The sequence below is a fragment of the Leptidea sinapis genome, chromosome 43 (assembly GCF_905404315.1).
Source record: "Leptidea sinapis chromosome 43, ilLepSina1.1, whole genome shotgun sequence".
Lineage (NCBI taxonomy): Eukaryota > Metazoa > Arthropoda > Insecta > Lepidoptera > Pieridae > Leptidea > Leptidea sinapis.
In genome coordinates, this window is record NC_066307.1 from 750,741 (window position 1) to 774,753 (window position 24,013).

Consider the following 24,013-nt stretch of genomic DNA (forward strand, 5'->3'; position numbering starts at 1 on the left):
CGGCACTACAACTGCGCTCGTCACCTTGAGACATAAGATGTTAAGTCTCATTTGCCCAGTAATTTCACTAACTACGGCGCCCTTCAGACCCAAACACAGTAATGCTTAAACATTACCGCTTCACGGCAGAATTAGGCGCCGTTGTGGTATATTCTATGATAATAAATTAGCAGCGGTATCATCAGTCGGCGTGAGGTATTAGGCACTTAAGATTACAAATAAGGATCATATTATGATTTCATAGAAAACATGATAGTCACCGTAATATGAGAGAAAATTTTAACAATTAATTATTATTTTAGAGAGGCAAAACGGGTAACAGACCATCAACTTTAAATTAAATATTCAATTACGATAAATATTCGATATTGACTTAATATTTCACTTTTAACTTTAAGGAATACAATGGTGTAACAGCTAATATGATGCAACCCAGTCTAAGTCTAAATGTGAATAAGTCGAATTGCAAAGAAATCACGCATTTCACTGTAGGATGAATTGAGAAACTATGTTATAATAGTTAAATGTTTGGATACAATCTTACCACCCAGTTCGCGACTTTGTTATGCGGCATGTAAGTCATCCACTTATCAACTGTAGTTTTAATATCACGCGAAGTCGAATTCTTATTTATTTCTCCCAGAAAAATAAAATTGAAAGGTATAGTTCCATCCCTGCTCTCATTCCCGTAAAACCGTATTGTGTTGAGCACACTTGTGTACGCTTCAGACAAGATCATTTTGTATTCTCCGTGTTTCTCTGTGTATTCATTTAAGACCTCCCTCCAGTCGTATGCTACTTCATAGGTTTCGTCCAAGTCTTGTGTGTATATGTGATGATAATGATCGTGATCGTCTGGGTCGGTATCAGAATTACCTGTAACATCCTCATAAGTTAGCATTTTAAGGTAACGTTCTGTCTGCTGATAGAAATATGTACCAGCTTAACCGGCAAACGCTATACAGCCATAAAATTAATAAAAAAAAAAACTAGTAAAAACTATATCTTTTGGGTCAGTGATTCCTCGACAAATTACAATGACAAACGAAACATGATTAATAATAAATAAAAATTAAATGTATATGTGTGTGTGTGTATTTAATTTTAATGAGTAGGTTACAGTAGTCTTTTCGTTTCTGAATATGATAATTATTGTGGTGGTGGTTGGTGGTTTTCTTTTTTACCTCAAATTTGCTAAGTGTGTAGATAAAAGTCTTCAATGCACTGCTTATCGAAGATATGTTGTTAGATTTTATATAAATATAACCTACCTGAGAGGGGTTCGTCTGGAAACACACCACCGTAGTTTTTAGGGTCTACTTCATACAATAAATTGATGACATCAACTCTGAACCCTGACACGCCCAGGTCTAACCAAAACCTCAACACCCCCTGAAAATTTGTGGATTGTTTTAATAAATAATTATTGAGATTTAATACACATCGAGATAGTAAGTTTATCCGTAGGTACTTCAGTAATAGAGCTCTTATACAGCAGGATTTTTGACGGTATATTTCTGGGAGTAAAAGAGAGCCTAGAAGATTGGGCTTTCTGTTCTACCGTTTGGGCCAGGGAGTCATTCGCCATGTGCAGCAGCGGCAGGGACCAGTGGCTGAAGTCGTCAAGGGCAGCTTTCAACAGCTGTCAGAACATGTTCCTGGTGGGTGCCCTGATTGCATTGATTGATTGAATTAGCTATTAGCTTATTTTGACGACATGCATAGACATCGCTAGGGCGATTTGCCGCTGCTCCAGCAGCAGTCATACTTCCTATTTAGAACTTAACAGTTCGAATCCTTAGTACCCAAGCCACAAGCTAGGTTTCATATGTCTGTTATTTGCTGTCCACCACTAAGTTTAACAAATGTATGAACCACGGTTGTGATCTCCCAACGATCGGTACTACAGAGCTTGGTATGAATATAACCCTGTAGTAGTATCGTACCCGTGTCTGCGTCGTGCCTAATGTATGTCTACGTTCTTACCTTTTTTGTTCATTTTTATTGATAAGAAAGTACCAGTACCAGGCATTATTTGTCCGCGAATAATGGAACATGTATTTAGCTGAAGCTTTTAAGTGATTGTGCACCACAAAAATATATCTCGATTTATCGGTGGACAATAAGAAATATCAAACCTTCATTTCGGCTTGCACCCGTTGACTCCTGTAGTTCAGATCTGGTTGTCCAATAGCGAACTGATGCAAGTAGTACTGTCCGCGACCGGGGTGATACTCCCACATACTCTTACGAAAATGGCTCATCTGAATATAATAATATGAAAATTATATGTTATATAGTATTTATTGCTTTATTTCGTACAATAAAGTTTTTAAGATAAGCTATTACGTTAATATTATAAAAGACACTAGTATATAGGTAATGTGTTACAGTGTTGTCGCGCTAAAACTCAGTTGCACCTGGACCAATTTGACAATTTATTTTTATTTCTTTGTTTAATACGATACGGGGATGATTTGAATGTACGGAAAATCAGATAAAAACCAAATGAGCAACTCGGAAAAAAACAAAAAAACAACCGATTTCAAAAAAACTGTCCAAAAACAATATCTATAATATGTACTAAAAATAAATGAAATAATTGCGTATTTTTGTACAACAATAATAATCAATATCTTTTTTATTTATGAAAATAAGGGACGAGACGGACGTTCAGCTGATGGGAATTGATACGCCCTGCCCATTAAAATGCAGTGCCGCTCAGGGTTCTTGAAAATCCCGAAAATTCTGAGCGGCGCTACAACTGCGCTCGTACCTTGAGACATAAGATGTCTCATTTGGCCAGTAATTTCACTAGCTACGGCGCCCTTCAGACCGAAACAGAGTAATGGTTACACATTACTGCTTCACGGCAGAAATAAACGCCGCCGTTGTGGTACCCACAATCTAGCCGGCATCCTGTACAAAGGAGCCTCCCACTGGTAAATAATATAATGTAATGTAATAAAAAATATAATGTAGTTAAAATTATAGTTATTTTTGGAATCGGTGTCCTCCCGCCGCAGCCCCGCTCTCGCCTCGTCACGCCGCGCGTGGAGACACAAGCACATCTCACCAATAACTAAACATGTAGTTACAAGCCTACCTACATGACATAAACGAAGTGAGGGAGATATGCTTATCTCAACAGAGGAAATCTTCCTCGAGAAAAATTACAAAACAGACTTACGAAGAGCGCAAAAATAGATAGAACATTGCGTTATGTTGCAATGCAGCAACGAACGTAAGCGCATTGCAATGTGATCGCTCCCTTACTGTAAGCCGTTAAGGAGTTCCATTGATCATCATATTCGACTACGACAATGACTTGACCATAACGACGTTACGGTAGGTGACTCAAATATCCAGATAGCATAAAAAAGATTCGGCCGTCGTTAATTTGCTCCTAAGAATTAAAGAGTTCCGTAACTTTGTCATGGATCCCATAGTACCTAACGAAACTCTCCTCATACTGCCCTTGAAGTACAGTGATATTGAATTATTTGTCCATTTGTGGCGTACATACTTTATGAAAATTTGAGACTTATATGGTTTTCTCATAGATCCCATTGTCAGAACTGTGTCATTTTTGGAACTGGAAATGTGAATTTTGATGTGAAAAGATAGAAAACTGTAATTGAAATGGAACCACTAGCTTTCAAATAACAAATAATTACCCAGTTGCTAGGTGGTAGCACCTCCCCTGGTCTTTCAGGGTCGACAATGCCGTCCGCCCACACATAGAAGTCTTCGTATCCTGGTTCTCGTCTCGCCGACCGAATGAACCAATCGCTCTCGTTACTGGTGTGGTTGGGTACAAAGTCTAGTATCACACGTAGGCCTGCAAATTTATGTCAGATTTGCTTTTAAGAAATAGTCTTAATATTGTAATCAAATAATTCATTTGCTTGAAGTTGTACCGCAGTGTGGAGTGGCATTAGAGTGTGGGTCGCATGTCGATGCTGAAAGCAAGCGGAAGGAATCATTCTTACCTAATTTTCGTGCTTCTTTCAAGAGCTCTTGAAAATCTTTCATGGTGCCATATTCAGGGGCAATTTGCTTGTAATCAGTAATGTCATATCCAAAGTCACGCATAGGAGATAAGTAAATTGGAGACAACCATATTCCATCTACTCCAGTGCTTTTTAAATATGGCAGTTTTTCTTTTATTCCTGTAAATTTGAACCATAACAGCTCATCAGTTATGTTGTATAAGTAAACAATAATATTATATATATTACAATAAAAAATAAATAATATGAAAAATATATATATTTTTTTCATATTTCATATTGCTCCAAAAAACAATCTCTATATTTTTTATTTTTAGGACGAAGTACTTCAAATATTCCCGTATTCCAGAAGGCATCGATAAGAAGCTAATGTGACACTTTACACTAAACTTGATCGTGGAATGGATGGAGACACCTACTCAAATACGGACTTTAAACGAAAATAACCCTAGTAGTATCTTATCACATCTTAGTCCACCTGCCTTTCAACAACGTTTTAACTTAGTTCAACATTGAATGATTGACATCAAACAATATCATAAGACCATTAAATACGCTTAGGTACGTGTTGACTTCGCCGGGTAAATTAGAACCTTTAGGTGAATTATAATAGGAAATATTGTTATAATACAAGTTTAAGGCGAAGAGTAGGCAGAAAACACGCAAACATGGTGTTTTTAGACAAATTTTGTGGTGAAAATATAGCATTTCGAGTTATGAACACTATTTAACCCTGTTACACCTATCCTTAAGTCTTGTTTGTAGGTTGCTAATGCCTGCTGTTGGTTATAGTTCACACTTCCGAGTCTTTTTGAACTACCACTTTTCTTTGCAGTTAAACAAGTTTTTTGGCATGGCAGGACGTATTTTTTTAGTACTACTCTCAGAAAAGTTATTCTTATAGCTTTTACTTTTTTGTGTAGGTAGATTGATTCAGATTAGTAGTGAATAACGAGGATTGTAAGCATTATTTGCTTTTTATACTACTATTTTCCACGCAATAATTTTGAAAATATTGGCTTTGTAACATAGATGCCGAGCCGGCAGCCGTGAATTCATATCGCTCAAGGTCGCTAGCATTTAGAGTCGCCTTAAGATGAATAAACACAAGCCCAAAAAGTAAGCAAAATATTGTTACTTCCGTATCTCGGCAGCGACTATGTGATTTTCATTCATTGTTTTGTTGTCAAGTAAGACTCGCACTTGATCACTTTTTTTCTTCCTATTTTAATATACAGGAACACATTACTCAAAGATGAGGGCCATAAGATTGTCATGAACACATTAGCCTGGAAGTTTAGTTACAATATAATACATAGAAACTCTCGTATTCTCACTCACCGGTCAAATCTCCTATTCCATCTCCATCGCTATCCTTGAACGACCTCGGGTATATCTGATATATGAGCGCAGTCTTCCACCATTCTGTGTCCGTCGCGGACACTATTGCTAACTTTATCGTAACTGTTAGCACTAATATCAATTTCATGGTACTGTTTTCACCACCGCTGCTCCACAAGTGGGAAGACCGAGTACAATAATAATCAATGGGCACTTACCACCTTTTATAGGATGGAGTGTGCGATATTAATTCAAGGTGAATTGGCTTTGTTGTAGTGATTGTTTATAAGTAGTTAAGTAAGAAAGATATTGTATAAGTATCTATATCGGTATAATTACAGGCACAGAAGACCTTCCATGTTAAGCTGTAGTGGCTAATGGTTGTATTGCAATCCGGTACGGAATAGATCCGGTTTGTAATGCTTTATGACTCTTTTGTCACTATTAAAAGAAGCTTTCTGCTGGTCCCCATATTTATTCCTATAATATCAGACATCGTCGAACGAACATAGGGCTCACTCGAAGGTAGGTCATACCGCAAATCTATCATCAAACCCGTAAACCTGTGCTCCAAATACAGAGAACCAAGCTCTTCGGTTTAGGATCGACGAAAGAAATTACCCTGTCTATAGACAAGCTCAGTAAGCGGACGGATCGGAATATTGAAAAATCGATCCAGAAAATAAAACCAATAGATAATATCCAGATTCATAAAGCCTTGATTTTGATTTGTATCAACTTTAACCAGTAATTATATTAGGACACATATCGAATTTAATATAAAATTTAAACATATTTCAAATGATTCATGATGAAGCTATACTTACAAAAATGGGACATGAACACGGAAATCTAGGACGTATTTTTGTAATTTCAGTTATATGCTATAATCATTTATTGCATATCTTAAGTGATATGTAAATAAGACAATGTAGCTTCATTTGTTATTGCATTTTCTGACGATTTCCAAAAAATGAACGAAATCAGTGTATTAATAAGCTCAAAAAAGATATTTTACATTTTGAGTTCTACAGAATTGGATCATCAGGTCAATGATTCAATGAACTTGGATCTTTGAACAATGAACAACGTCGTTGCCATGCATTGTGTTCGTGGTGCTCTATAAAGGCGACTGTCGTACGTCTTGCGGTGTAGGATACGACACCTTCTAACGACAATTTATTTAATTATTTAGACCTTTTGGTTTTTACACCTATACATTTAGGTATTTACTTATAAATTGTATTTATTAGTTTGTGTTAATGTTTCACTGTTTTAATTAAAAGTGTTTTGTTAGTATAGTTAGTCATTATTTTCGATATAAGGACCCGCCTTTAGCGGTAAAAGCCTCCTACATTAATTTCCACTCCTTCATATTAATTGCAATTCTTGTCTAAAATGTTTGCTGCTGTTTGTGTCATCGCACCATCCCTTATTGGGCCTGCCTCGATTTCAACTTTATCGACAACTAGCGTCTTTTACAAAATGATTATCAATAAGATAGAACAGAAAAATATATATAGTTTTTTACTTGTTATGTAATTTGGAAGCAATTGAAAAAAATCGTACCAACGTACCCGAGTGCAATTCAGGAAGTCACTCAAAAAACAGTAGTTTCATAAGTTCAATCGTTCAAAAAGAAAGGTTTTTTAAACTTATTGAATCAATAACTTCTTTATTGTTAAAAGTTAGATAGTTTTTCATATAAATGGAATATTACATAAAAATAGTTCGGATTTATAAAAGGATGCGCTAAGAGTGCTCTGAGATCTCTCCAAGGCATACGACTGCTTGATCACCGTACGCTAATTGTAGATCTGCAATACTACGGTGTCTCTGGTACATCTTCGGACCTGGTAATAATATCTTATTTATCTGATCGGGAGCAAATAGTATCCAAAGACTGTTTCACTTCTGCAGGTTCCTCGAACAAACTGGGAGTGCGTCAAGGTTCTATCATATGTCCATTCCTATTTCTCCTTTATATTAATGATCTCCTATAGCTATTGGATCAAATATCAGATATAACTTTATTTGCAAATGGTAAATAAATTATATTTAAGGTACGTAAATTTAAAAGATAAAGAGATCATTGAAAGTCATAATGCCCTCAAAGTTATTTGAAACTGGTTTTCCGCAAATAATCTTTCATTTCATGTATCTTTTAAAACGTATATATTGCCATAATCATTACCCAATTTAGAACTAGAAAGGCAAATAAATCATCATACTCAAATATCATAAGCCCTCCGTGATGCGTTCAAGAATCGCAGACTATTGTGATATGAACCACCCTACGATAATAAGCTCAAATCATTCAAGACGCGTGTAAAAAAGTTTTAATGGCAAAGTATAAAAGAGCCGTTTAAAGATAAAAAAAAATGACGTGCGGTTCCTTGCACATGGCGACTCTCTGATAGTGTTGACCATGGTCTATCAGCTGGCAATGATCTAGGATATCTAACGTATAGGCGGCGGCTATCAAAAGGAATATTGGTGGTTAGTTTGGATATAGCGAAGAATTGATCGAGTATATAAAATAATATAAACATTAAAATAATTAAATTAACATTGTTTTATTTTAATAAGACATTCATTTGACAAAATAAGGAACATTTTATTTTTCATACAACTACCGATCATACAATATTATGTCACTTAATAATTGATATTTACAAAATAAGAAATGCTTTCCATCTATGATTGTACATACAACAATGAGTTTCATTATCAAGTAATCATACATCTAGACACAATTTTTCCTACATTATCTTAAGTCGTCAAAGATGTAAATAAAAATATGAGTCTACCTACATGTACAGGAGATCATTAATACTTATTATCTATTCCATCTGGAAGGGTAGATTGGCCGCTATTCTTGGCTTCTTCGTCTTTGGTCGTCTCGGTCCACTATGTTGATTCTGCGGTGCCTGGAAGAAATTATAGAATTTACATGTTGTGGGATTAGGAATATATCTTTGCCGGGGCATAAAAATAATAGGGAAATCCCTAGCCGAAGGGCGTAAGAGGCGACTTAGGGCATTTACCAGTGGTAGGCTTCTTTTTATAGCATTCGGGAAAGAAGCCCTTTTCTGGCGTGATGCTGTAATGTGTAAGCGTAAGTGTTTCGGTCTGACAGACGTAGATGAATTACTGAGAAATGAGACTTAACATCTTATGTCTCAAGGTGACGAGCGCAATTGTAGTGCCGCTCAGAATTTTTGGGTATTTCAAGAATCCTGAGCGGCACTCCAATCGGCGCGGCGTATCAATTACCATCAGCTGAACGTCCTGCTCGTGTCGTCCTTATTGCTATAATAATATATATATATAAAAACAGGCTCTAGAATAATCAGGTCTCATGCAATGCTCAAAAAGCGGCTTCACTACAACAGTCTACAGCACTGTAGATGATGTTTAACAGAATGGACTGCCGCATTTACTAAAACTAAAATATTGTAGAGTAATTTTACTTTTTACGTATTAATTACCTTGTTTTATACTCTAATATGAATGTTTCAAACAAACACAAACGACGGTGTATTTTTTTTGTTATTTAATTTTTTTTTTATTAACAAATTATTCCAAAAAAACATAGGTTTTTTACATTATTTCAAACAAATTGGTTGGGATTTAATATTAAATGCAGATCATTTTTCAGAGATATCACACAATTGTTGGTTTTTTTTAAAAGATTGGTCAAGCAGTTAATTCATTACAAACAAAAACGCAAATTATATCCTCCTTACAATATAGAGTATTATATAATATGACAACATTTAATATGAAACACCAGTTACATAAATAAAATATCAAATTGAAGTAAATAATCAAAGTAAATATATAATATTATCTGTGTAAATAAATTGTATAATAGTTACCTGTGACTGCGGCTGCGGTTTGGGCAGCGTGTGCGGGTTTGTAGATGCGGGTGCGGTCATGAGAGCTGACACGCTGTCTATATTGCGACCCGAATGATTCGCGCGTCTGTGAACATACCCCTTGTACTAATATTACTCAGGTCAATTTCCTAAAATGCAATTATTGGGGTTGAGCAGGTTATCAATTGTAAAGTAGATCCTGTAGATTGAGCCACAACCTGAGATTTGAACAAGAAATGCAAAGATTTACGTTCGATGCGTCACTCGGACGGTCGGCTCAGTTGGTAAGAGCACTTGGAGGGAACTCGAGAGGCGCGGCGGTTCAAGTCCCGCATCGTCCATCAATTTTAATTAATCTCAAAAGTGAGGGATATCACTTTAAAAAAACACATTGTTTGTAAATCTTTACTTATCGATTTGTCGAGACTAACTTGAGTCTCGTCTCGTGCCAGAATTTGGCGAGTCAACATCTCCCGAGGATGCCTCGTGTAGAGGCGAAACACGTTTCGAATTGATTAAAGACAAAACTTAGAATTTAAACTAAAATAAAATTCACATCATTTGAATAATTTCCATAATTCAGTAAATTGTTTAGGTTTATTATCATAATTAGTAATAATTGTAGGCGGCGTTCGAAAAGTACTTGAAAAAGATTATAATATGGAGTTTTCTTCAATTGCGGAAACAGATACGGACTTAACGTTTAGTGTTCGTAGTATCAACAATAACCTACTGACAAACACTTCAAGTTAGGAGTGTGTTATCTTCTTTGAAGTTGTACCTGTTTTAGTAGCGATGATAAGAGAATGGCGTAATAGGTTAGTTCGAAATTACAAGTTATTATTTTTGTTTAATAATAAATTTCATTTAAGAAAATCGTAACTTACTAAGTGTCTTTATAAAAATATTATATTTTGAATATTGATATGGTCACTACAAGATGATGCTAGGTAAGCTAATTACGTAATAACTTAGACAGAAGGACACACATCTCACAACTTTTTACGGTAGATTGTAGAAGAAATGAGTTGCGAGAATTTTTACAAGTTATGTTTTGATGGTATTTTTATTGTCACCTAACACTTAGATTTACAAGAAAAAAATTGTCTCATTGATATGAAAAGTCTTTCAACAATATTTTCAACAAATATATCTAGTTCTTATCACCGCATTAACCCACATATCATTTAATAATGAGAAAGATTGTGTTTTAGAATAAAGTAGTGTTCGAGTGGATTACATTAAGCCATTCTTATGTATAACGACCAAAATGTTACAGACTTCAATTATCTATTAAGACGGCTTTACTCACGTTTTTGTCGGTGTTGGTACCGACTAGTTACGGACCGTTCGGAGGTCCGTAACTCAGGTACTTCATCAGGTTGAGTGTGGTGGGTTCGCGATAACGTCCCACCTCTTACTGACTTATTTGTTATGAAATTGTAACATACAAATATACCATGTTGTATTATACCAGTTGGGACCTTAATTCTAGTTACAAAATTCAACTAATAGTGAAAACATTCTCGAACTAAATACTCGATATAAATACATTAATCCTCATAGCCTCATTTATTCCTTAATAAATACATTCATGTTACAATGACTTATTAATGATTACATTATTATTTATATATTAATACATGAAATTAATATTATTTTAATTTTATGTACACAACAGTTCTTTTTAACAGTACTATATAGATATTTATAATTATTGTTTATTTAATTAACTCTCTACATACATGATTGCAATTTTATTATTTGTATTGCATGCAATGTTTTCTATATGGAAATTATTTTTACAAATCAAAATTAATGAATTTAAAAATATCAAATTAAATTTCACATTAATAATGTATATTTTTTTAACTAATTAATAATTTTTAAATTATTAAGTACTTATAAATATTGTTAATATAATTATACTTATTACCTTGTTATTTTGTTTATTGTATTTATTTATTTGTATTTATATTAAGGACCTCTCTACGAGTAAAGGCCTCCTCACTTTTCACTTTATTAGTCTGTCCATGTATTGATTTTTGCACTTTATTTGTTTACACAATCGCTTAATATATTTTTAAATTGAGAAATACTACGGAGCCGAAGTTAACTCGAGCACACTAGCGCCCTCCCTCCTTATTTTCACAAATACTCAATATTAGACCCATAATGTTTTCATTACGCGATAGGTATAGATTATGCCTCTAGCATCTTGAGCGGTGTAATTACAAAAGTGAAAAGTCGACTATAGGGTCTCACAGGGGTCATGCACATAACATACCCTGGGCATACCACTGCCTGCTATTTAATTTCACTCACTACTCAAGATTCAGATAATATTGCCGTACTCGTATGTGCAGAAACAATTACGTATGGTAGCCCTAGGAGTGTCGGATATATGACACCTGACCCCAATTGAAAAAGACATTCATTATATACTCACACTTCGAATAGATTAGGTTAATTTAGTTTTAATATTTTAAATTGTAATTTAAATTTGATTAAAGTGTTAGGCAAGATTTTTGTTTTTTCCGAGTTTTTGGCTGCCGCAAACTTATTTAACCTGTCGAGCTTTCATATAAACAAATAAATGAATTGAAAATATGGTTAAGTAATGAATTTAAACGTAACCTACGAAAACGTCGCAATTAATAAAAACCAACAGGCATTAATTTATTATCTTTTATTTCTTTTTTAATCTAATAATTGAAGTCGTAGGTATATAAGTAAAAGTCCATAATCAACTTTAAATTGTTATTTTATCTTATTTTATATTATGTTATTAGTTAATAGTTAGTAATAATATGTTTGTAAGTAGTTAATTGTCACAGCAGCAACAATGAATGTTGTGTACATCTGCTATTAAAAGGCATAAAAAGGCACTTATTTTCTCAAAATTAATTCCTTTAGAATTCTTTTTGATGTAATTTCTAATAACTACTAGATACTACTACCGCTTCGGAAACAAATGGCGCTCTGAGAGAGAAGAAGCGGCGCGAGAAACTCTCCCAGCATTCTTTTTTGCGCTCGTTTCAATAAAATATACAATATAGTACAGTCATTTCTATCGCTATAAAATAATCACAATCTAGTCCCAGGCTGTCCGATCATTTAGATATTCAGCAGTGGAGTAATAGGACTTACGACAGAGCCATTTTTTTGTAAAACATTTAAATTTATTTATAGATAATGCCTGAACAGTGGCTGGCACTTTATTATAAAAGTATATACATTTACCCTTAAAGCTATTATATATCTTATGAAGCCTACTAGAATTAGTTACAAGCAATCCCTTAGTTCTAGTGTTAGTTGTACTCACATCAGTAATTTACATTTCTTGTAATACTATATTATGTAATTGTAATATGTGTGTAGTGTTCATGTATCGTTATAAATAAATAAATGTTACCTGGTCTGCACTTGTAAGGGTACGAAGGGGTTGGTGACGCGCTCGTTGTGTGGCTGCCGCATGTTGTTGGGGTTCAGGTTCACGTGGTTGGTGTGAGCCTGCGCCTGCATGGCCTGAGGGTTCTGGTGCTGCGGGGAAACGGACAAATACACTTTAATATTTTAATTATAGATTTTGCGCGTCCATAAAATAAAATTGACATCTTTCATGACTCGGTGACAATTCTGAAAAAAAAAAACTAACCGCACATTTCTGTTTGTAAATAATAATGTGTTTGTTGATATTGATACAAACTATTTCTTCTTTTTATTATATCTATCATTTTTAATAATTTGCTTCAAAGCCTTGTAAAAATTGTAGGTCGTACTTTATTTTGTATTTAAATTAATGTCTTCCAAAGAGAGTGGTGTATGAACCAGTAACTGGTATTCATACCAGATTATGTACATAAAAGACCATAATTATTTTAATGTTTTGTATGTTAATGCTGTTGGTGTGTCAGTAAATAAATAAATAAAAAGTATAAAGATCCGCTGATTTTCTTGCTCTCATTTTTATCAGGTCGAAGGCGTTTTTTTCCGAATAGGTTCTGACATTGAATAAAAGATAACAAAATTAAATTTTCGAAATTAAATTTGGAATGTCTAAAATACAGATATTTTTCGCCGGTACTTTGAGCCCGCGTTATATGTTATCAAACTACATTTTTTCGAATTCCTTTATGATAACATAGCGGAGAGTGAGTCACATTGAGTTACAACTCAATTATATCAATAACAATCCACTGTACCCTATAGGGTACAGTGGATTACACAGTGTTATTTCGTACCTACGCCCTTAGGCGTGGCGTTATACACGTCCATTAACCCGGCCCCTGGGAGAGTAGAGCCACCTTCGCTACTCTTCACTTGGGCAAGTAATGACTGGCGCGTCCATGTCGCGGGGGTGGGCATCTTACACTTCAGCAAGCCGGAGTGTGTAGATGGCGGAGTTCAGCAGGGATCCAGTACTGCGGGGTATAACGCAGAACCCGTGCCCAGGGTTACGGGTGAAGACCTCAACGGTGGTGAATGCGGAGACAACAGATGTCGGTACGGACTAACCAACGGTGGAGACAAGCTACAGGGGCGTAGAACCTGGATCCTGATGGAGGGCAGCGGTAACCATCAGTACCGAAGTGAAGCGAAAGAACCATATGTTCTGAACCGGTTCACTCTTGGATTACTATAGCTACTATAGCCACTGAGGTTATAGTAACGCGATGTAGAAAGTAACGGGAACCTACTACATTATTTATCCCATGAGAGTTGCAATGATGAGTATGTTTAAAGACAGAGTAAGACCGCCTGGCAACCCGCGTAGCGACCGGCGCCCTGAGTTTTCCGGGGCTGTGGGTGTGAAATGGGTTACCAGCCATCAGGATGTAGGCAACCAAGCTTCCTATGGAAAAAATGCTACTGGAAGAAGAAGAAAGAATATTAATTTAAGAAACGATCTTCGCATGGTACATGGAACGTTCGAGGGCTTCTTGAAGATGGAAAGCTTCATATTCTGGAACAAGAACTTGAGCGGTGCAAACTTACTATCACGGGAATCAGTGAGACACATTGGAAAGATAGCGGCCACTTTGACTCAGAGAAACATACTATCTATTTCTCCGGCAACGATAAAAGTAGCTTTTCGGGTGTGGCTATTGCGATCCCTAAATTATGGAAAAACTCGGTGCTTGGATATCACCCAATTAATGATAGAATTATTTCCATTAAACTTAGCGCATCACCGACCCCACTCAACATAATTCAAGTCTATGCTCCTACAAGTTCTGCCAAAGATGAAGAAGTAGAAGACTTCTATTGTCAACTTGAGTCTTCTATAGCTAAGATCCCCAAAAGAGAGCTATTAAGCATCATTGGGGACTTTAACGCCAAGGTGGGAAACACCACAATGAATACGGGCATACGACATATAGTTGGGAACTATGGCCATGGTGTTCGTAACCCAAGGGGTGAACGATCATAGAGTTTGCAGCCGATAACAACATGGCCATAGCAAACACTATGTTCAAACACCATCCTAGACGCCTATATACCTGGACTTCCCTGATGGCAAACACCGCAATCAGATAGATTACATATTAGTGAGAACCAGATGGAAAAGTTCAATTGCCAATACACATACCCTTCCCGGTGCTGATTGTCATTCCGACCATCAACTGCTCATTGGAAACCTGCGATCGAAATTGCAAAGAGCAAGACAAATTAAAATGGCTAGAAGAATGGAGGTGAAAGATCGAAAGTCACTAACCACCTCGATACAGAACAGACATGCCGCATGGAGAGCAGGTATCGGAAACAATCACTCTAACTACTTGTGGATCTCGGCAAAAACATATATTGTGTAGGCGATTGCAGAGTCACAACCGAAAACCGTCTTACCAAAACGACAACATTAGATGACGGAAGAAACCTGGTTTTTGGTTGAAGAGCGCCGAAAACTTAAAGCCAGTGGTGCTAGCATTACGAAGCTAAATGCCAAGTCAGCTATCATACAAGCTGCTTGCTGACGTGACCGCAATAACCATCTGAGTAAGATATGTCATGAACTGGAACAGCACTCCGACAAATATCAAACCAAAGATCTGCATGATAAGGTGCGATACATAACACGCCAATTTAAAACTAAGACGTGAACTGTTGAGGACTCCGCTGGGAATACGGTTACGGAGATAAATGATATCGTGAATGTGTGGAAGGAATATTGTCAATCACTATTTTCCAACAATTTGGTACTAAGCTTCACATGTTCTCCCCACAACATACTTGACCGTGAACCCGACATAATGCGGGATGAAGTACGAGCAGCATTTACACACCACAAATGCAATAAAGCCATAGGTTGGGATGAGATGCCAATAGAAGTCCTCAAAGCGATGGGAGAACCTGGAGTTGATATTTTATATACCATCTGCTGTAAAATATGGGAGACTGGAATATGGCCTGACGATTGGTCAAAATCCATTTTCATTCCACTGCACAAAAAAGGGTCCACCAAGAAATGCACCAACTACCGACTCATATCCTTGATATCTCATGCAAGTAAGGTGATGCTCCACATAATTAATACAAGGCTGTTGGCCTACCTCTTAAGGCAGATTACACCCGAGCAAGCCGGATTTGTTAAGCGAAGAGGAACTCGCGAACAAATTCTTATACTGCGTCAGATTATTGAGAAGGCCAGAGAATTCAATACAACCCTTTACATCTGCTTTGTGGACTTTCGCAAAACATTTGACACGGTCATATGGACACACCTCTGGAAGATACTTGCGGAAATGGGTGTACCATTAAATAGTTCTGTTGAGGAGGTTGTATGAGCACGGTACTGCAGCGGTACGAGTGGATGATACCCTTTCAAGCGAATTCAAGACTGTAGCCGGTGTACGACAAGGATGCATCTTATCGCCATTACTCTTTAATATCTACACAGAGTATATTATGCGCATTGTCTTGGAAGATTGGAACAAAGGAATATCTGTTGGGGGACGCGTGATAAATAACCTCAGATACGCTGATGATACTACCCTTCTCGCACAGACTAGAGAAGATATGGCAAATTTTCTAAACCGTCTAGAAAGTAACAGTCTCCAATTCGGACTTACTATTAACCGAGACAAGACGAAGGTGATGATAGTGGACCGGGCCGAACAAATTGGAACCAACGTACTCTATATAGCCAACTGTGAAGTGGTACAGAACTATGTTTATCTTAGTTCTACTATATCAAGTACTGGAGGATGTGGCGACGAGATCAGACGATGGTGCGCCATCACCAGGTCTGCAGTGGAACAACAAGAAGACTAAAGTCAGATTGATGAAATGCCTTGTGTTTCCAATCTTTCTCTATGGGCCCTCTGAGACTGCAGGACCGCTGTAAAATCGATGCATTAGAGATGTGGTGCTGGAGACGCCTCTTAAAGATCCCGTGGACGGCATTTCGCACCAATGTATCCATCCTCAAAGAGCTTCGTATTAAAGACAGACTATCGTCAATTGTGCAACTAAGAATACTGAAGTTCTTTGGTCACGTCTCTAGAAATGAGAACTCGATGGAGAGACTGGTAGTTCAGGGCCAGGTGGAAGGCAAGAGAGCACGCGGTCGATCGCCAACCCGCTGGATAGACACCATCACAAAGGCTACTGAGTCCACCATAGTCCAGTGTACTCGCAACCCCTCTAACCGTCAGAAATGGAAGCACATCGCCAGGAGATCTACCCTCAGAAAGGATATTGACCCACCGAACACCCCACCATGTACATCGTCAGCGCAACCACGACCACTCTGACAAGAGTGTCCGACTAAGAAGAATTTCGTACCGCTCTCTTCCGTAACAACAATCTTGTTCTAGTTTGTTAAATCATAACTTACTGTTACTCTTTTGCTTAATTTAATACCTATTTCGAAAAGGAGGAGTATTTTTATTGTATGTATGTACACCGATTACGCTGATATTTATGATCCGATTTTCGTGATTCTTCTTCAGTTTGATGCGGAATTCAAATTGATAGGTTTGAATGTGATGTAATACGCATGACTTTGAGCGGGATAGCTTCGTCTAATTTAGAAGCAGACAACCCAAACAGGCAGGCACCAACTTAAACCATATTAATAGGTAGCACATACAAATTATAGTATTTTATTAATAATATATATATAATATTAATGGTATAAGATTTGTATAAGAGGACTATTAAATAAAATGTTTATTTATTTTATACTTTTCAGTTGTTGAAGTCGGTTTTTTTAAACGTGGATTTTTTTTAATATGACGTGTTTATTTCATCTTGGCCATTGGTTTATTATATGTTAGGTACCTGCGGCTTGTTGTAGCTGGGCGCCAGCAAGGTGTTGTTGACGACGGGCAGGTGTTGCGGGAACTTGTGCGGCCGCTGGCTGCCGGCGCCGTTGTTGTAGCTGTTGTAATTGTTATAGTTGGGCGGCAGCAGCGGGCCCGGGAACTGTTGCGGGAACGTCGGGTACGGCGGAAGCGGCGGGGCGTTCTGGACAACGACATTATATATACAGTAACCGAACCGGACTGAAGACATGGAGAATGCGAACTGAAGTGGAGACGTCTAACTACAAAGTAGGCCGCACAGCAAAATGAAAGCGAAGCGTTGCGGTACATTAATAAACTTTGCATTGGCGAAAATTTTAATCTTGTTATGTGATACCCATGTCGTAATCTCCTATGAACACCGCACAAGGAAGCTCATTCAATAGATTGGTTGTACGTGGAAGAAAGTTCGTCATCATCAGCCGGTAGACGTCCACTGCTAGGCAAAGGCCTCCCCCAAAGATCTCATCCAACGTATTCCGGCGATTTTGACCAGATTGTCGGTCCATCTTGTGGGGGGGCCTACCAACACTGCGTCTTCCTGTACGTGGTCGCTATTGAGGATTTTTCTGCCCTACCGGCCTGGCCTGTCGAACTATGTGCCCTGCCGATAGCCACTTCAGTTTCGCAATTATTTGGGCTATGTCAGTGGTGCTATGGTTCTCCTATTTCTGATTCCATCTGATAGAGAAACTCCCAGCATAGCCCTCTTCATTGAGCTTTCCCTTCTGGCCCATAGTTAGCGACCACGTCTGCGTACCGTAAGTCATCACTGGCAACACTGATTGAAAACCTTATCCTTCAGACAGTATGGTGTTTTCCGACGAGAAGATTTTACGGAGTTTTGTATCCGAGAAGAAAGTTGGTACAAAAGAAACGTTCGCTACATGATGTAGTCAAAAGTCAGCAGGTTACCTTATACTTGATGTTGGATCGTTCGTTGTAGTTGGCCGGAGGACGGCTCATGTCCGCATCCCGCCGCCAGGTCTGTTGCGGCTGGCTTCTGGTACAGACAGACACATTGTAGTCTCTTAACAATTTGTTATTTTAATGTGATAACCCTGGGATTAATTTTTAATTTATTACCAAAATTTATGAACGATGTCGGACTCGAACCTCTCGGGTTCCGCCCCTCTAACCCATTGAGCCGTTCGAATGACGCATGTATCGAAAATCTTGGTATGTCTTGTTCAACTCTTAGATTGTAATCGTGTTACAATTGCAGCCTTTGTTACCAACTTTTTTGTAAATGTTTCAAAGTCATTCGCAAAACTTGTAGAAACTCCATGTAGATTATGGTAGGTATCGAGTTCGGCAAATTGAGAATGTTGTTATTTGAGAATATAGGAGTTTGAATGTAATTTTAATTATCGCGAGTTAAGATACAAAAGGTTCGTAAAACGAAGATCGCACGTGTCGGCTTAATAGTGAGTGAATCTATACTCCAATCCCAGTACTCAAAGCCAATATAAAACTTAGGAATGTGATTGGCATGGGTGATCACCTTGTATATGTGGTTGATATTCCTGTGGCAATGGATAAGGATTAATTATGATTAAATATTATGATAATAAATTGCAAATACTTGTTTAATCACTTGGTGATAAATTCGTGCAACTACATACCAGTTAGCCTATAAATACAAACAAAATAAATACTAGAAGCATATTTTCGATGCAACATATAATTTTCGAAATACCTAAGTAACACTGAAAATGTTTAGAAAATGAAAAACAGCTTAATGTAGATAGTTGCCAATACTTTTATTGTTTTTCGAAGTAATCTCCGTTCCTCTCTACACATCGTCGCATTCGATGGAACCACTGAGAAAAGCAGTGGGCCCATTCTTCCTTAGGGGTATCTTCTATGGCATTTTCGTACGCTTTCACCGCATCTTCAGGGCTCAAAAAACGAATACCACGAATTTAATCTTGAGTTCTTGGGAATAAATAAAAGTCGCAGGGCGCCAGGTCAGGACTGTATGGCGGATGACTCATTATCTCAACACCTGCCATAGTCAAATATTCAACGGTCCGTTTTGCGGAGTGCGCTGAAGCATTGTCGCGGTGAAGGAGGATCCTGCTTCGAGGGCGCTGCTGTCGAATTTTTTGCAAGACAACAGGCAAACAGCGATTGACATACCAGGCGCCAGTAACTGTCCTTCCATCTTCTAGCACAACTGTCGCGAAATAACCTTTCCAACGAAAGAATGAGGCAATCATCTTTCTTCCTTGACTTCTTCCTTTCTTTACACTAGTTGGCCGATCCTAGAAAGGAAACTCCCACTGAGCTGATTGTCTTCTGGTTTCGGGTTCGTAGCAATATATCCAGCTTTCATCACCTGTGACGATGCTAAATACAGCATTTGAGTCACCGCCGTTGAACTTATCTTGCATTTGGCCACACCAGTCCATGCGAAGGTGTTTCTAGTCGTCGGTTAAAGTATGGGGAATCCATCTGGTTGGAATCCACAAAGATTCCTGACGCCTAAATGTTCGTGTAATATTTTTTAAACTTGACTCATACCTATGCCTAGGCTTGCCCGTATCTGCTGATAGGTCACTCTCTTATTTTCCTCTATCATGCGTTGCACAGCACTGATGTTATCTTCAGTAGTCGCTGTTAAAGGACGTCCCTCACGCGGATCATGATTGAGATTGCTACGTCCACGCTTAAACTCGTTAAACCAATTGTAAATATAGGCACGAGATGGGGCTTCATTAAGAAATGCTAATCGCAGCCTATCATAGCTTTGTTGTTGAGTAAGCCTACAAACAAAAGTCATAATATGTCACTGACCGAAAATTTTCTCGCGTTAGGTTCATTTTCATGTGTAACAAGAGTTTTAGATTTGCCGCCAATTCACAAAAACAAATGACAAATTAAATACATTAGGTTACCAAGGAGTTCTTAAATTGAAATTCAAAAAAAGTTTCTAACTGGCCTGTTCTTAAACATTTTCAGTGTTACCCACGTATTAAGTTGTTTGGCAGCAATCACGTAACGCAGGTACAACGCCGTAGTGATTTGAACAATTTAGTGAGTTTCTCCTAAAGATAAAGTAAAGATTAATGAATGATGATATATCCCAAGTAAAAAAAAAGACAATGCATATGCGAATTAGTAATACTATTACCTGAACAGTATATTCCAAATTGACGGTGTATAGCTGCTTGAAAAATAAATAATGACTTATACCTGGTTTACAAAGAGCGGCTTTTTTAACTATAGTATTAGCACTAAAATACGATATTCACCATGAGAGACATTCGTTAAGTTAGTGTCAACATAGCACACATCGGATCTCCGAACATTTTAAACTTAGCATTTAATGTTGTTGATTCAGACAAACGTTCATTATAGCAGGCCTGTATCACTCCCCGTGTAGGTATCGAAACCGTATGTACGCGCGACGGCCCCCTACACAGTAGACCAGCCAGTAGTGACTCACGAGCGAGTTTTGTTCATCTACTTCACCGCCCGACTAATTTTAAAAGTTACCATTCATAATAGCTAGGGTAACTATTTATTTACTATACTAAATAGTTATGACTACATTACTATCTGAAACTAATGTAGGTTTGACAACGAAAGAATATTGTTTTAAAATTACGATTACATATTTATTCATATTATAGAAAAATGTAAGCATTTTTTAAAAGATGACCTTATGCTAGGTAGGTACAGTTTTGGGTAAACAAGATATTGCCGTCAGAATAGGTAGAAATCTCGCGATAGAAAGAGAGGCAATTTGTAGGTAAATATTAATAGTGCTGTGCGATCTGAATTACACCTTATTGTATGGCCGCAAGAGCCCTATTTCTTTATGGATTTTGCAGAATGAAACTTCTGTACTTTTACTATTATATATTCTTTGATTAGGCTTAGGCTGGTTCGAGTTTAAAAAAAAAATATTTAAAAAAAGCCAAGCCCCGAAGGAAGCACCAGAAGATTTGGCGAGTAACCTAGTTCAGTTACCCTTTTAACGATTTTAGTTACAGACTTCTTAAATACGAGTATAATATGGTTGATGAGTTGGAGCAACTAAAGTCCCAATTTTTTCTTCTGAATTGTTGATCAACTTGACAGTTGTTACAATAAAATATGAAACATATAATATAACTAATCAATATTATTTTTTTGTAAAATGCTAATTGCAAATAAAACAACCTTAACGCGACGACCATGTTGTCCGTTGTGCGTGACGTCACATTATATAGTTATTTATATGTTATTTATATAGTTATTTTAGATACATGTAATTATTTTGTTGTATCTTATGTGACATCATCAAACAAAATGTCACGTGACTGCCTGTACTCGCGCAATATTTAAAATTGATTTTGACAATCATTATTTTGAATATTAAAATAAGACTTATTCGCTGATAACATTATGTAAAATAAAAGAAACTTTAATACAAATACATTAAAATGTAAACTATTTGATTATATTTTATAAAGGATTGAATCTAGTCATTGAATTTTTACATATTTTGATAATTATTGTAATTGAATTTTTAACATAGAACATAGTTAGATTTGGTAATAAAATTAAAATTGTTTACTAAACATGACGTTGCGCTGTCTTTCCAGAGCCGTGTTTTCAGGGGGTTGACACAGCCGAGAAATATCTATTAATTTTAATAACAAGGATATATTGAAATTCAGTTGATTTTAAGGATAACATAACTTTTTCGTTTTTTTTTTTCTTATATTTTTAATTTTTTGATTTTAGGGAGCAGCAGACCAGATGACGTCAACAGTCCGTATGTGTCCCAGTTTTGTAGATTCAAATACCACTGTCAAATGTCGTCAAAATGTGAAAACGCTGTTTATCGCTCTAAGAGTATTGAACCCTGTGAAAACTATTTAAAACATGCCAAAAGGGCAATTTTGCATAGGTGCAGATAAAAATTAAAATGTATGATAAGTATATTTTATTTTTTTATTTATTTATTTAGAGACTTAAAAAAGTGAAAACCATTTACACCATAATTTATAGACCAAAGCATTAGACTAAAACTTAAGGCTGGTGATTGCAACTGGCAGCCCAATTAGACCTAAGCCTGTGCTAGGGCTGTCCAAAAGTCCTCGGCCTAATTGTTAAATATATTACGATTTTTTATATTAAGATATATTATCTAATATATAAAATTCTCGTGTCATGGTGTTAAACTTTGAACTCCTCCGAAACGGCTTGACCGATTCTCATGAAATTTTGAGTGCATATTGGGTAGGTCTGAGAATCGGACAACATCTATTTTTCATCCCCCTAAATGTTAAGGGTGGTCCACACGATTTTTTTAAAAAAATTTTGACATTTTTTTTAAATTGTTTTGATTATGAGTCAGCATTACATACAACTTCAAATTTTCACCCATCTACGATCAACAGTTATTTTTGTATCGCGATTTTAATATCGACAATACAACGTTTGCTGGGTCAGCTAGTAATTTATAATATTCGTAAACATATTTAAATAATTTTCATATTCTATATCGAATGCTGATTATACAAAAAAATACAAGTAGTATTATAGTATTACTTGCTATAATATAGTATAAACAAAGTATATTATACATCAAAAGCATCCACCTAATAAGACCGTAGACTCCTAATACCTAGGTATATATTCGCAATGAAAACAATTCAGACAACCATCTGAGGTGAGCGGGCATTAGGTACTGAAACTTGATTGGCCAGAAAATGATAACAACATATCATAAACAATCGCTATTGGCTACTGCGGATTTATACAAGATCTGTGTTCAATGTGAAATCATTCATCCTTAATTGGGCTTTTATGGGTTATAAGGTCTATGCAGCATAAAATAAGTCAGATGCTGCGCAAAATCATTATTGTTGCGCTAACTGTGAGAGTTACGCGTGATAAAAGAACTCCTCATATCTTAATACCGTGGCAAAAAAAAATTTTTGGTCGACTTGATGTATAACTTAGGTATACCTGCCGATTTAACAAAGAATTTATTGAATTAGGCATTATTCAGCGAAAATCCATAACTATCCAAATGTTGTGAGTTTTCGTAAGTGTAAATTCATGCGGCACGTGTTACCCCTCTACTCGAGGCATCCTCAGGAGATGTAGACTCCCTAAATTCTGGCGAGTTCGCCAATTTCTTAGAAAATCAATTGTTAAGAAATAAATTATTCAAAATATGTAAGATATATACTCACTTGTGGGGCGGCGTCACAAGTGTGTTATCTTGGTTGCGCCACGTGGTCGCCTTCTCGTTACTCTGTACAATCAACAAGTTTATTAGATCGTGTTTCATTCCGAACTCATACTTGTTAAAAATGGAAAAAATCTAAATTAGTTCTCTGGACGCTCGCTAGTGGCGCTTCAAATAGGCACAAAACATTTGCTGTCAAACATATGGAGCCATTCCAGTACTTATACAGGTCAGTGACTATACGGTGCTTATACAGTTGTAGCTTATGTACTGCTA

General features: G+C 36.8%; 2 protein-coding genes across 10 annotated transcripts in view; both read right to left on the reverse strand.

Moving 5' to 3' along the window:
- Window positions 1–5,561, reverse strand: part of LOC126977056 (maltase A1-like) — a 32,928-nt gene extending 27,367 nt beyond the window's left edge. The window contains exons 1-6 of one of the 7 annotated variants that reach the window (XM_050825727.1): window positions 5,355–5,554; window positions 3,993–4,172; window positions 3,678–3,841; window positions 2,139–2,264; window positions 1,272–1,392; window positions 545–876 (exon numbers count right to left, since the gene is read on the reverse strand). In XM_050825727.1, the coding sequence (XP_050681684.1) occupies window positions 545–876; window positions 1,272–1,392; window positions 2,139–2,264; window positions 3,678–3,841; window positions 3,993–4,172; window positions 5,355–5,502 (1,071 nt within the window). In that variant the 5' untranslated portion in view covers window positions 5,503–5,554. Of the gene's footprint in view, window positions 1–544; window positions 877–1,271; window positions 1,393–2,138; window positions 2,265–3,677; window positions 3,842–3,992; window positions 4,173–5,354 lie in introns of all 7 variants that reach the window. The other 6 variants (XM_050825726.1, XM_050825724.1, XM_050825723.1 and 3 more) reach the window with 6 other exon arrangements.
- Window positions 5,562–7,911: 2,350 nt separating this feature from the next.
- LOC126977050 (5'-3' exoribonuclease 1-like) overlaps window positions 7,912–24,013 on the reverse strand; it is a 50,452-nt gene continuing 34,350 nt past the window's right edge. The window contains exons 28-34 of one of the 3 annotated variants that reach the window (XM_050825708.1): window positions 23,742–23,803; window positions 20,681–20,713; window positions 18,460–18,544; window positions 17,522–17,707; window positions 12,651–12,778; window positions 9,236–9,341; window positions 7,912–8,284 (exon numbers count right to left, since the gene is read on the reverse strand). In XM_050825708.1, coding sequence (XP_050681665.1) covers window positions 8,198–8,284; window positions 9,236–9,341; window positions 12,651–12,778; window positions 17,522–17,707; window positions 18,460–18,544; window positions 20,681–20,713; window positions 23,742–23,803 — 687 coding nt within the window. In that variant the 3' untranslated portion in view covers window positions 7,912–8,197. Of the gene's footprint in view, window positions 8,285–9,235; window positions 9,342–12,650; window positions 12,779–17,521; window positions 17,708–18,459; window positions 18,548–20,680; window positions 20,714–23,741; window positions 23,804–24,013 lie in introns of all 3 variants that reach the window. The other 2 variants (XM_050825710.1, XM_050825709.1) reach the window with 2 other exon arrangements.